Genomic DNA, 15,102 nt, shown 5'->3' with positions numbered 1-15,102 from the left:
AGCACAAGCTCCAGACGCACAGGCTCAGTAGCTGTGGCTCATGGGCCTAATTGCTCCGCGGCATGTGGGATCTTCCCAGACCAGGGCTCGAACCCGTGTCCCCTGCATTGGCAGGCAGACTCTCAACCACTGCGCCACCAGGGAAGCCCCAAAATCCCTGAACTCTTGCTGGTTATGTGTGCTATACTAACACCACTATATCATCTTATAAAAAAAGTGCATAAATCAGGACAAAGGGCCACGTGCTTGTTCTTTACAGTAGAAAGGCATCAAACATTCAAAAGAAAGTTTTCATGTCTGAGGAATTACTACCTAACTCTAAATTTGAGGAACACCAACTTTCTGTATTTTTTCCTGTGGGAAATTTGCAAACATGATGCTATACACTGAAAATCAATCACTCACATTTTCCACTAAATACTGAGAAATAGTAAAGCAGCCATTAGAGTTTTTAAGGTTATTTCCAAGCATGTATGTATGGGTGTATAGGTATAATACAGCCTTCAAAAGTACCCTTAGTTCTTAATATTTAATATTTGAGAGAAACTAAAAAATGTTATCATGTCATGATGGCTTTGATCTATAAAAAATTATTGGTAAAACTAACAGGTGGACGACTTTACTTGCATTCTCCTACTCTAATGAGCACTGAGGGAACATGGCTATTATTCTGCTTTCGACTGATCAAAAAGAGTGCAAAACATCTATACTTTATACTTTATTTAAAATTAATAAAACGATAAACACAGTTATAGGTAAATGACAATTCAGTACATTTAGCTGGATAATATAAAAATTTACATATTCACAAGCACATTGCTCCTTCACTGACACCGAACATTTTAGTCTACGTAGTCAAAGTCTTCCGGAATTCCAAAATTTTTATCAATTTTATTTTCTTCGAACCCAAATTTTCTTTTGGCCCAAGATTTTATTGCAAATATGTTATCTATAAAGAAAATTGAGAAATATTTTTGAGAATTGAAAACACAATCACAAAACATTTCAAATATAATTACATTCAGTTTTTTTTTTCTCCTATTACTTTTACAAGTATCAAAATAAGGAGTTTTCTGTATTTTCAAGAGTAGCAGCAATTAACTTCAGAAGAAAGAAAAGATTTAATGATTATTTTGAATAAACAGATTTCACATTAAAAAATTCAGTAAATTAGTTGCCACTAAAGAATACCTGACTTAAAGAATAATCCAAAGCCAGGGAGAGGTTAATGGTGCCTCTTCCACATTTCCACAGCAGAGGCAGCATTCTGTTACCTCAGGAATTAGAGTTGCTCCTGTTCCCAAATGGAACCCCTTTCCCTCCCCCACAGAGAGAATGGCTTCCAGACAATCAGGCCAGGGAGAAGGGATGAGGAGGACGTAAGGGATTCTCTTAAGACTAAAAGAGGAACAGATATATCCTTAATGTCTTCTAGGGAATTTAAATGCAGTTTACCACTGAAAAAAGTGTTACATCTATATAAAGGGATTTATCCCAAGAAAATAAATTGTGTACAAAGATTTGTGAGCAAATCTTCATCCCAGTGTAACAAAAGAAAAAAATAAAAGCAATCTAAATGTCTAATCAAGTAGAAGGGTGTCAATGCATAGGCAGTGAAGGATGCAAGGCAGTACCAACGTGCTCACAATGGCTGCACTGAGGGAATGGGAATGACGATGAGTTTTCTTTTTTTAATTTTACACATTCTCTTTAATGTACATATACCATCTTTATAATGAATATGTATTATAAATACAGAAAAATAATGGTATACAGTTTTCTGGTTCAGAGTATTCTATAAAACATCAAGCACTGTGTTAGTTGTGATAATGAAATGAAGGGTTAAAGTAGGTTCTTTTGGAGTGTTATTGGCCGAATTATCACCTCCTCCCAATTCACATGTTGTAGTCCTAAACCCCACTACCTCAGAATATGACTGTATTTGGAAATTGGGTCTTTAAATAGGTGATTAAGTTAAAATGAGCCCACTGGGGTGGGCCCTAATCCAATCTAACTGGTGTCCTTACAAGAAAAGTAAATGTGGACACACTGAGACACCAGGGCCAGGCATTGGAAAGACTCTGTCAGGACACAAGGAGAAGGTGGCCATCTACAAGCCAAGGAGAGAGAGGCCTCAGAAAAAACCAAGCCTGCCTACACCTTGAGTTTGGACTTCCATCCTCCAGAACCGTGAGAAAATCAATTTCTTTATTTACGCCACCTGGTCTGAAGTATATTGTTATGGTACCGTTAGGAAATTAATATATGAAGTTCGATCACTCTTAAAAATATTGTTTTAGGAAGTTTAATTCCAAGTATCAAATATTGATAACTAAATGTTTGGAACGAAGTTCACTGTTGAGGTGAATACTACTATATCAAATAGAATAATGTTAACAAAATATCCTCATTTCTTTAAATAAAGTTCATAAAGAATATGAACAGATATTAAAATAAATCTTTATGTAATGATCTAAACCAAATCTCTACTTTTCATAAGAATCTAAGAGAGAATACTAATAGCATGAGGTACTCTAAAATAATCTGTTTGATTAGTGTCTGCACAACCTGTGCAATCTTGACAGTCACAACCAAATACTTATAGAGGGCCCATTGCTACATAAGACAGCTATTAAGTGTATTACAGGTATTCCAGAACATAAAGAGCCTATGCCTTCAAACTGACACAAGAGTAGAGAGAGAAAAATCAATTTATCACTAAACAATTCCAAAGTGATATGTATGTTAGAGAGAAAAGATCAAGTGTTATGTGTACAGCTTGCAGAATAGGCTCCAAGAATACAGAAAGATTTCCAGAAAACAAGAGGACAGATGCAATGCTGTAGGAGCCTTGGAGGAATGTACTTCAACCCGGGATCAGGAGAGAAGAAAACAAGGCACCATAGTAAGACTAGAGCCTCTGCAGGAAGGAGTTCCTGGTTCATGTGAGGGCAAGAAACCATTTTATTATAAATCTTCAAAGATTAAGAACAAACAAAAGAATAAACAAATAAAAAGCCTCTCTATACAATGCTTAATGGACCAATTCAAAAAGACTCTGATTAAATATGTCCTTGGGCCACTGGATGTCTGCCTTCAAGACAAAGTTACCCACAATCTTGATAGTTCATCCCTGTCAATTAATTTTTCTATTACGTGGAAATGTTTATAAATGGATAAAAAAATACTTTTTTTTTTTTAAGAAACAACCTTAAGACTGGTAGAATTCATATTAATTTATATGGTGGCAAACCCAAGATATATACAGGAGTAGGATGGGCAATATCACATGCATGAGTCTACGTTAGGACCTCACAACATCTTTCCCCCCTCACTCATTAAGATGCCTCTCATACAAAGTCATAAAAACTCCACTATCTTAGTTATTAGGCAAGGTTTTATATAATTTGATAAATCACTTTTAAAGTTACTTAATGTCGCAAAACATTTAGATGCTATATTTCTAGTTATATTTATACCCTGAGGTGACTTCTCATTCTATAAAATTGAAATATTGAATTACTGAACAGTAAATATGGTCAATTTAAAATACATTTTAGGGACCTTTTCAGTGTAAAGAAACCAAATCTTAACTAATAATTACATAACGATCTTTAGTTATAAGTATTATTGATGTTTTCTTTTTGTTTGTTTTGAAAACAGGAAGGTTTTCTGAGGTGTAATTCGTTTTAACTCCATGAGTTTTTCATAACAGTTTTATGTTGGAAGGAGCAAGCTGTAAACTCAAATGGAAATATGGTTCTTAACAGCTGTTTCTACTGTTCTGAAAATATCATCCTTCCTATATGATTTTAAAAGTTTCAGGTTCTTTCTCAGCTAATGACACAAGGGAAAAAAAAGTTGTTCACATTTTTTAAATTATAATTTTTGAAGTTCATGATCAAATGGAAAACATGAAAGGATTTTTTTAAGAGACAGGGAAAAGGGGAGTATTTGTTTATCAATGTGTCTAATGGCGTGCTAAACGGCTTACAAACTTTTATTTAATCCTCTCAAAATGTGAGGTAGATATTATCCACATTGAACAGATGAAGAAGCAGGCTCAGAAAGGTTCAATAAATCACATAGCAAATAAGGAGAACAACCTGGATTCCTTTCAAAGTCAAGTTCCTCCCGCTATATACACAGGCTGCCTATGCCTACTGTTTGCTGAGCTGCTTTGTTAATTAGGGGAAATCGCTTTGTGACTCTTGTCTTATTTTTAACCTAAAAATCCACTTGCCTTTTTTCTTACTCAAAATTTTATATTTCTCAAACCTATATGATATCACTGTATTTATTATTTATTTATACTTTATTGGACACATATTTCATTATTCTCTTTTATTTAATGTTAGTTTGCTGTTTTTACCCTCCTCTGTTCTTATCACTAAAGCATTACACTATCTAGGAAATAACTTTGTAATAAATAAGACTGAAATTTTATAGGAACCAAAGGCCAGTTATATTGATTTTATCAGTGTACTTAATTCTAAAATAGACAAGGAAAAACAATTCTTAAGTTTTCTGTGAAATACAGAGGCCTGGACGTGGAATCAGGGAAATCTGGCTCTAACCCCTGTTCTTCCAGTGACTAATCACCTTTGACTTAAGGCAGCTACTTCAGGCTTTCTGCATCTCTGTGTCAATGCAATCTTATCCATACTGTCCCACAGAAACAGAATAAGGGTAACACATATAAAGGCATTAAAGACTCTTACCAGGATGGAAAGGTTCAGTTACCATTATTTTATAATTAAATACTGAAAAAACATCAGTGTAACTTCCAGACAGGTTTTAACAATAATAATCGTACTTGTATATAATTCACAACAATCATTATTTATTAACGTTCTTCTAAATTTTAAGACACATAGATAATGCCTTATTAGTTCCCATTTCTTAGAATATACCTGGTATAGACCAGAGGGTGTATCCATTGGCAAATGGATTAATAAGGCATTTACATGAAAGCACATACACAGAGAAGACTACCCCGTGTGGTGGGTGAGAGCTTGGACTCTGAAATCTAGTTCCTGTTCCACTGCCTAGCACCTGTGTGACTGTGGGTTCCTAGTGGCCTCAGTTTCATCTCTAAAATTAGGGATAATAATCCTATCTACCTCATAAGACTGCTGTAGAGATAAAATGAGAATGCACCACAGACACGCTTTATAACGCCTGGCTCATAATCAGCCCTTGACAAATGTTTGCGATTATTATTATGAGCAAGAAGACAAATCTTTAGGATTGCATGAAACTCTTAAAGTTGTATCTTGCATTAATATATAAGAAGGTTAAGTGATTAGCCCAAGTGATTTATCTGGGGAAAGTTACACAAAACTTAAAGTAATCATTGGTTTTACAAAAATGCCTTACACTTTACAAAATGACTCATAATAAGATTTAAAAAATTACCTTAAGTAAATGAAATGATTTAAGATATAAAAACTTGATTAATACATACACTTTCAGAAATGTCTTTTCTTGAACTTAACCAGGCACAATAGCTCCTGCATTTCACATCATAGTAAGTGTACAAGAGTTTGACTAGTTTATCAGTGCCACTGTAATACATACCAGTCCATCTGTTAGCAGCTTCTTTGGCCACTTCATTTGCTTGACCTGAAAAAAACCCAACCATATATATATAGATTCATCTTTTTTGGAAAAAAAAGCTTAAATAGTGACACTGTATCTCACAAACCTGCTCAACTTCCCAAGGAAATTTTAGATAGTTGCAGTTATATTAGTCATGACTAGAAAGTCAATGTGAACAATTTCCCTTTCCTAAATGTCCACTATTATTGTACTTTCTCTTTAAAAACATGTTTAACCGCGATGTTTCTCAAATAATTTACAACACCAGAAGAAGATAAAATAATTTAAGTTTAATGATAAGCATTTTAGTGTATACATATTAGACAACAATAAACTTGACAATACAATTTTAATGGCCATACAGTAGCCCTGAAGGAGGAAATATTTACTTTATATTTAATTATACTTCTTGCTATTAAATGTTATCTGTATCTATACGATGTCGTTCAAGTTAATCTACACAGCACATAACAATGCCATGATCACCTGGGCATAAATAGTATTCATAATGATAGCATTTATTTATTTATTGAAATACAAGTTATATACCAAAGAATTCACCATATTAAAGTGTATTATTCAGCGGTTTTTAGTATATTTACAAGGTTGTACAACCATCACCACTACCTAATTCCAGAACATTCTCATCACCCAAAAGGAAATCCCATACCATTAGGAGTCACTCCACTTCCCCCTACCCCCAGCCCCTGGAGACCACTTATCTACTTTCTGTCTCTATGGATTTGCCTATTCTGGACATTTCATATAAATGAAATCATATATGTCTGGCTTCTTTTCACTTGGTACAATGTTTTCAAGGTTTGTCAACTGTAGCATGTATAAATACTTCATTCCTTTTTACTGCAAATAATATTCCATTGTATGGATATACCACATTTCACTTAGTCACTCATCAGTTGATGGACATTTGGGCTGTTATTACTAATATGAATAATTTAACAATTTTTGTGTGAACATGTTTTCAGTTCTTTTGGGTACATACCTAGGGGTGGAATTGCCGGCTCAAATGGTAACTATACATACAACATTTTGGGGAACAGATAACTTGTTTTCCAAAGTGGCTGTATCAACACACCATTGTAAAGCAATTATACTCCAATAAAGATGTTAAAAAACAAAAACAAAAACAAACAAAAAAAACAAAGTGGCTGCATCATTTTCACAATCCCACCAGCAGTCTAAGAGTTCCAACTTCTCCACATCCTCACCAATAATTATTTTGCCTTCTTTTTATTACAGCCATCCTAATGGGTATCTCATTGTGTTGTGATTTGCATTTCCCTAATGACTAATGATGTTGAGCATCTTTCCATATGCTCACTGGCCATTTGTATATTTTCCTTAGAAAAATGTCTATTCAAATCCTTTGTGTTTAAATTTTTTTTTTATTGTTGAGTCCTAAGAGTTTAATATATATTTTTGATATTGGACACTCGTCAGATATAGGATTTGCAACTATTTTCTCCCATTCTGTGGGTTTTCTTTTCACTTTCTTGACAATGTACTTTGACACACAAAAGTTGTTAATTTTGATGAAGTCAAATTTATCTACTTTTTCTTTGGTTGCTTGAGTTTTGATGTCATATCTAAGAAAACTAGGCTACAGAGACACACATCTATGTTTTTTTCTAAGAGTTTTATAGATTTAGCTCTTATGTTTAGGTCTTTGCTCCACTTGAGTTAATTTTTGTATACAGTGTGAGGTGGGAGGCCAGGTTGATTCATTTGCATGTGGATAACCAGTTGTGCCCAGCATCCTTGGTTGAAAACACTATTTTGTTCTGATTGAATGGTCTTGGTACCCTTGTTCAAAACCTTGTTTACTTCTGGACGCTCAATTCCATTTCATTAACCTATATGTCTATTCTTATACCAGTACCAAATTGCCTTGATTACTCAAGTTTTGTAGTAAGTTTTGAAATTGGGAAATTTGAGTCTTCCAACTTTTTTTTCCCCCAAGGTTCTTTTGGCTGTTCTGGGTCCCCTACATTTTCACATGAATTTTAGGACTAATATCAATTTCTGCAGAAAAGAAATTGGAATTTTGGAGGTTTTACAGTTAATCTGTAGACCAATTGGGGGGTATTTCCACCATGACAACATTTAGGTCATTCAGTTCATGAACACAGGATGTCTTTCTATTTATATAGGTCTTTAATTTCATTAAATGTTTTTTAGTTTTCAGTACAAGTCTTGCACTTATTTGATTAATTTTACTGCTAAGTATTTTACTCATTTTGATGCTATTTTAAGTGGAATTCTCTCTTAATTTCATTTTCATGCCGTTTATTGATATTTTATAAAATACAAGTGTTTTTTATATATTGATTTTCTATCTTCCAATCATCTGACCTCACTTGCGAACTCTAATAGTTGTATTTTGCTGTTGTTGTTGTTTTGTGGATTGTTTAGGGGTATCTATCTATCTAAGATCATGTCAACTGCAAATAGAGATAGTTTTCCTTTTTTCTTTTCAATATGGATGCTTTTTATTTCTCTTTCTTACCTAATTGCCCTGGCTTGAATTTCCAGTACAGTGTTGAACAGAAGAGGTGAGAGTGGACATCCTTGGGGAGAGCATACAGCATTTCACCATTCAATACATTAGCTGTTCTATTTACAATAGGCAGGACATGGAAGCAACCTAAGTGTCTATCAACAGATGAATGTTTAAAGAAGATGTGGCACATATATACAATGGAATATTACTCAGCCATAAAAAGAAACGAAATTGAGTTATTTGCAGTGAGGTGGATGGACCTAGAGACTGTCATACAGAGTGAAGTAAGTCAGAAAGAGAAAAATAAATACCGTATGCTAACACATACATATGGAATCTAAAAAAAACAAAACGGTTCTGAAGAACCTTGGGGCAGGACAGGAATAAAGATGCAGACGTAGAGCATGGATTTGGGGACACGAGGAGAGGGAAGGGTAAGCTGGGACGAAGTGAGAGAGTGGCATGGACTTATATACACTACCAAATGTAAAATAGGTAGCTAGTGGGAAGCAGCCACATAGTGCAGGGAGATCAGCTCTGTACTTTGTGACCACCTAGAGGGGTGGGATAGGGAGGGTGGGAGGGAGACACAAGAAGGAGGAGATATGGGGATATATGTGTATGTATAGCTGATTCACTTTGTTATAAAGCAGAAACTAACACACTATTGTAAAGCAATTATACACCAATAAAGATGTTTAAAAAAAAAGTTAGATGTGCATTTTTTTTTTTTTTGGCCGCACCACGTGGCATGTGGGATCTTAGTTCCCCAACCAGGGATGGAAGCTGTGCCCCCAGCATTGGCAGCGCAGAGTCTTAACCACTGGGCTGCCAGGGAAGTCCCAGCTGTGCATTTTTTACAGATATACTCTTATTAGATTGAGGAAGTTCACTTCTTTTCCCAGTTTGTTGAGTGTTTTTATCACGAAAGGGTGTTGGATTTTATCAAATACTTTGTTTATTGAGACAATTATGTGGGGTTACCTCCACGTTTATTCTATAAATAGGTTGCATTAGATTGATTTTTGTACGTTGAACTAACCTTTCATCCCTGAGATAAATGTCACTTAATCAGGGTGTATAATCCTTTTTATATACTGCTGGATTTGATTTGCTAGAACTTTGTTGACAATACTTACATCTATATTTGTAAGCAATACTTAACTATAGTTTTTTTTTCTTACGAAGTCTTTGGTTTGGGTATCAAGATAATACCAACTTCAGGGACTTCCCTGGCGGTCCAGTGGTTGGGACTTCACCTTCCAATGCAGGGGGTGCAGGTTCGATCCCTGGTTGGGGAGCTAAGATCCCACATGCTTCGTGGCAAAAAAAAAAAAAAAAAAACCAAACCAAAACATAAAACAGAAGCAATATTGTACAAAATTCAATGAAGACTGTGGAAAAAAATGGTCCACATCAACAACAACAAAAAATCTTAAAAGATAATACCAACTTCAAAGAATGAGTTAGGAAGTGTTCTCTCTTTTCTAATTTTTTTTTAATTGAAAAGTTACTTCTTTAAACTGATAGAATTCACCAGTGTAGACTTGGCTTTTCATTGTAAGAAGTTGTTAATTTCTAACTCAGTCTCTTAACATGTTATACAGCTATTTACAGAGTTCATTTCTGCTTGAGATAGTTTTGGTAATTTGTATCCTTCTAGAAATTTGTTCACTTCATATAACTTATCAGATTTATTGACATACCACTGCTCATAGTATTCCTTTATAGTCTTTTTATATCTGTAAGGTCAACAGTGATCCTTCTCTTTCATTCCTGATTTTAGTAATTTGAATCTTCCTTTTTTCCTGGTCAGTCTAGCCAAAGTTTGTCAATTTTGTTTATCTGCTTAAAGAACCAACCTTTGGTTTTATTGACTTTCTCTTGTTTTTCGATTCTCTAGCTCTTTTATTTCTGTTCTACTCATTTTATTTCCTTTCTTATATCTGCTTTGGGTTTAGTTTGCTCTTCTTTTTCTAGTTTCTTAAGATAGAAGGCTAGGTTTTTGATTTGAGAGTTTTCTCTATTTTTTAACATAGGCATTAAAATATTAATAAATTTCCCACTGAGCAATGCCTTCATTACACCCAGTGAGTTTTGTATGTTTTCATTTTCACTATCTCATAGTATATCCTAATTTCCCTTGTGATTTTGTTTGAGCCACCCCTTTTGGCAGTGTGTTGATTAATTTCAACATATTTGTGAATTTCCCAAATTTCCTTCTGTAATTTATCTGATAACATTTCACTGTCATCAGAAAACATACTTTGTATTATCAATCCATTTAAATTTATTGGGATTTAAGCTTAACATGTGGTCTACCTTGAAAAATATTTCATGTGCACTTGAGAAGAATGTGTCCCCTGCTGTTTGTTGAATGTTCTATAGAGATTTAGTTGGTTTGTAGCATTAAGTCTTCTAATTTCTTGCTTATGTTCCATCTTGCTATTCTATTCCATTCTTTATTCAAAATGGAGTATTTAAATTTTAAACTATTATTGTTGAATTGTCTATCCCTTCAATTCTTTTGGTTTTTGCTTATGTATTTTGGTTCTCTATTGTTAAGTGTATATATGTTTGTAATTGTAATATCTTCTTGAAGAGTTGATCCTTTTATCATTACAATTATAAACTGTACTTCTTTGTCTCTAGTAACAATTTTTGTCTTAAAATCTATTTTCTCTGATATTGGTTTAGCCACTCTAGCTCGCTTTTGGTTATTGTTTTCATGGAATATCTTTTTCCAGCTTTTACTTTTACCGTATTTGCGTCCTTGAGTCAAATGTGACTCTTCTGTAGATAGTATATAGTTTATGTGTTTTTAAACTATTCTGCCAATCCCTGCCTTCTAATTGGAGAGTTTAATCCATTTACATTTAATACAATTACTGACAAAGTAGGATTTACATCTGCCATTTGCTATTTATTTTCTATAAGTCATATGAATTTTTGTTCCTCAATTCTTCCACAATTGCTTCATTTTATGTTAAACGGATATTTTAATGTATCAGTTTAATTCCTTTTGGGGATGTTTTCTTAGTGATTGTCCTGGGGATTACTATTAACATCTTAATTAGAATTAATACCAATAGTACACAAAAGTTTTGCTTCTATGTAGCTCCATTCCCCTCCCCACTTTTATGCTGTTATTGTCACAAGATATATTTTATACATTGTGTGCCCAACAACATATTTATCAGTATTGCTTTATGCAGCTGTAATTTAAATCAGATAGAACATAACAGATACAAACAAAAATACACATATACTGTCCTTCAGATTCACCTATGTAAATCTACTTTATCGCTTCATGTTGATCAAGTTACTGTCTAGTGTGCTTTCACTCCAATGAGAAGGACTTCCTTTTTTTTTTTTTTTTAAGGGCAGGTCTGCTAATGACAAACTCTTTCACTTATTTACCTCAGACTATCTTACTTTGCCCTTCATTTTTGAAGGAAAATACTTCTGTATATAGAATTCTTGGTTGACAGTTTTTTCTTGCAGCACTTTGAATATGTCAGCTCAATGTCTCTGGCTTCTATGGCTTCTAATAAGAAAAAAGCTGTTAATCTGACTGAAGATCCCTTATATATGATAAGTTGCTTCTTTCTTATTGCTTTCAAGCTTCTGTTTATCTTCTGACAATTTGATTATGGTGAGCCTATGTGTGGATCTCTTTGAGGTTGTCCTAATTGGAGTTTATTAAGCTTTTTGGATGTGTAGATTAATGTTTTTCATCAAATTTGGGGCATTTTCAGCCTTATTCTTTTGGCCCTTTCTCTCTCATCACTTTCTGGGACTACCATTGTGAGTATGTTGGCATTCCTGATGCCATACCACAGGTCTCTAAGACTCTGTTAATGTTTCTTCACTCTTTTTGATTTCTGTTCCTCAGATTGGATTATCTCTATTGAACTATCTTCAAGTTACTGATTCTTTCTTCTGCCTGCTCAAATCTGCTGTTAATACTTCCAGTGAATGTTTTACTTAGTTACTATAGTTTTCAGCTCCAGAATTTCCATTTGGTTCCTTCTTAATAATTTCTACCTCTTTATTGATATTCTCTACAGTAAACCCCCTACATATGAAACTTCAAGTTGTGAACTTTCAAAGATGCGAACGTGTGTTTGCATGTCCAATCAAGTAAGTTAGTTCACATATCTGGCATACACTGTCATGTGCATGCATCCTCTACAAGTGGTTGTGCTTTTGTGTACTTTACTTACAGTACTATATACAGTAAAATAGTACAGTATCTTTATTTCAAGCCAAGGATGCCCAGAAGCAAGCATAAGAGCTTGCTTGTGGTGATGTAGCTGGTACAGCTAAGAACCGCCAAGCAATAACAATGGAAACAATAGTGAAAATAATTGAGAGAGTGGAATGAGGCAAAAAGATGGAATTGGAGGCCCAGAGAAAGGATGAAGAGAGACAAGAGGAAGAAGAAGTAACTGAAGAACCGTAGAGATTCATGACGCAGGATATGGCAAGGGGATTTTCTTTATTTGAGGAGGCATTGTTAGTTTTTGAGGCACAGGACCCGAATGTTGAAGCAGCTGTTCAGAATTCAATCTAGTGCTACTGTGTCACCTATGATGAGAAAAAAAGAGCTATGACCCAGACATCACTGGATCGCTTTTTCAAGAGGGTAGACAGAACTGAATCCAGCAAGGAACCAGAAACTGTGCCATCAACTTCAGACGTGAGTGAAATTGCAGCTTGCCCTCCGTCTCCTATTGCTGACGATCCTTCAGCTCTGCCATCTCCCACCTCCTCTCCCTCCTCCAGTCAGTAACTCTTCTTGCCTGTTCACTCGATGCCAGCCCCTGTATGCCAGCTGTTGTACTGTACTACTGAACTTTTCAAGTACTGTAAGGTTAAAAATGTTTTATTTTTTGTGTTTGTTTTTTATGTATTATTTGTGTGAAAAGTATTATAAACCTATTACAGTACAGTACTTTATAGCCGATAGTGTTAGTTGGGTACCTAGGCTAACTTTGCTGGACTTAGACCAAACTGGACTTACGAACATGCTCTCAAAACAGAACTTGTTTGTATGTAGGGGACTTACTGTATTTGGTGAGATATCATTCTCAGACTTTCCTTTAGTTCCTTAGATGTATTTTTCTTTAGCTCTTTTAACATATTTAAGATAGCTGATTTAAAGTCCAAAATCATGCATGAGCCATATTTTCTTGTTTCTTTTCATGTCTTGCAATTTTTTGTTGAAAACTGGACATTTAAATTAATATAATGTTGCAACTCTGGAAATCAGATTCTTCCCACCTTCCCAGGGTTGCTGTTTCTGCTACCTGTAGTTATTGATAATTTAGTGATTTCTCTGAACTAATTCTGTAAAGTCTATATTCTTTGTTATGTGTGGCTACTGAAGTCTCTAGTCAGTTTGCTTACTGATCAGCCAATGATTGAACAGAGATTTCCTTAAACACCAGGACTAAATCTTCAAGTCTTTGCTGAGAGTCTGTGTGTGTGTGTGCTGGGGCAGGTGTCAACAATACTCAGGCAATTTACAACTCTGCTTTAGCCTCCACTTCTGTACAGTGTCAAGGTCAGCTAGCAGTGGGAGATTAGGACCATCTCAGGTCTTTTCTGAGAATGTGCACAGCCCAAGGTGTGCATGTGGCATTCTAGATTTCCAGGAATATGCTGATTTCAAGGCACCTATAAACATCTCTTTTGGCCTCTCCTTTTAAACTTTTTGGTTAGTCTACTCTTTTCCTTAACTGTTATTCATCACCCAAGACAGCTATGAAGTTAAAACTCTTGCCTGTAATTGTTTTAGACAAACGCTCCCCAGGAAGATGCTGTTAGTGATGGGCATACTCCAAGTCAGGTAAAAAAAAAAACAGTCCTTTCTATTGGTGGCTTTTAGGGAAGCACCAGAGACGCCAAATAATGACAATTCTTTTGGAGTGAGGGTCTTAAAGAGCTCCAGGTCCATTCTATTCCCTTGATACCAAGAAGGCAGGGCTGTTATTTTTCAAGATTATTGTTGAGCTGGAGAGTAGGAGAGGAGAATAGGGCAAGTTAAACACCACAAAGCTTGCTCTTCATGCAGAGATCTGGCCATTTTTCTTGAACAGGCAATTCTTCATTTAGTTTCTAAAATTCTGGAAAAGTTGTAACAATATTTGCCAGCTTTCATGGAAGTGTACATTTTCAAAGGTCCTTACTCCACCATTTTCATTGTCATCTGGGCATTTATTTCTAAGAAAATCTCTTAAGTGCTTCTAAGATTTACTTTCCAAACCCTTTATTGTGATAATTCAGTTTTTACTACAACTTATTTTATCTGTTCTCACTTAAATAATGTTCAGAGTACCTAAAATAAAAATTTATTATTGCTTTTACTTCTCATTTCTTGGATATTTGCAACTAATCTTGTTAATACCTGTTTAGTGATATCAATAATTCAATTGGCATGATGAAATATAAACATTTCCTGCAGGAATTATTGAGAAATAAGAGATAATACATAGTTCTATCTACATGAACATAAGGGTTACAGCTATTACCAGCAGAAAACTTGTTTCAAAATAAGCCATGACGGACTTAGAGATAAGCCTGATTATTATAATTTGGGTGCTATAGGCATGTTATTAAGAACTGAATCCTATTAAATTTGTGAAACTCATAATCCTTTAATCTAGTATAATCTGTTCTGCAATAACACGATGGCCAAATCCTATGAAGCCCATCATTATCAAAAGGCACATTTTAAAAACAATAATCTTGGGGGAAACCTTCAAGATGGCAACGAGTAAGATGTGGAGATCACCTTCCTCCCCACAAATACATCAAAAATACATCTACACGTGGAACAACTCCTACAGAACACCTACTGAATGCTGGCAGAAGACCTCAGACTTCCCAAAAGGCAAGAAACTTCCCACGTACCTGGGTAGGGCAAAAGAAAAAAGAAAAAACAGAGACAAAAAAATAGGGATGGGACCTGCGCC

The 15,102-nt window shown here is 34.9% G+C and overlaps 1 protein-coding gene across 1 annotated transcript in view; it reads right to left on the bottom strand.

The window, feature by feature from the left end:
- Nucleotides 1-749: 749 nt before the first annotated feature.
- MND1 (meiotic nuclear divisions 1) overlaps nucleotides 750-15,102 on the bottom strand; it is a 78,789-nt gene continuing 64,436 nt past the window's right edge. Inside the window, exons 7-8 of the mRNA XM_068542084.1 lie at nucleotides 5,581-5,625; nucleotides 750-949 (exon numbers count right to left, since the gene is read on the bottom strand). Coding sequence (XP_068398185.1) covers nucleotides 843-949; nucleotides 5,581-5,625 — 152 coding nt within the window. The 3' untranslated portion in view covers nucleotides 750-842. The remainder of the gene's footprint in view (nucleotides 950-5,580; nucleotides 5,626-15,102) is intronic.

This window comes from Eschrichtius robustus, chromosome 4 (genome assembly GCF_028021215.1).
Source record: "Eschrichtius robustus isolate mEscRob2 chromosome 4, mEscRob2.pri, whole genome shotgun sequence".
Taxonomy (NCBI): Eukaryota; Metazoa; Chordata; class Mammalia; order Artiodactyla; family Eschrichtiidae; genus Eschrichtius; species Eschrichtius robustus.
The sequence above is the reverse complement of the archived record's forward strand: the minus strand, read 5'-3'. Positions and strand labels throughout refer to the sequence as shown.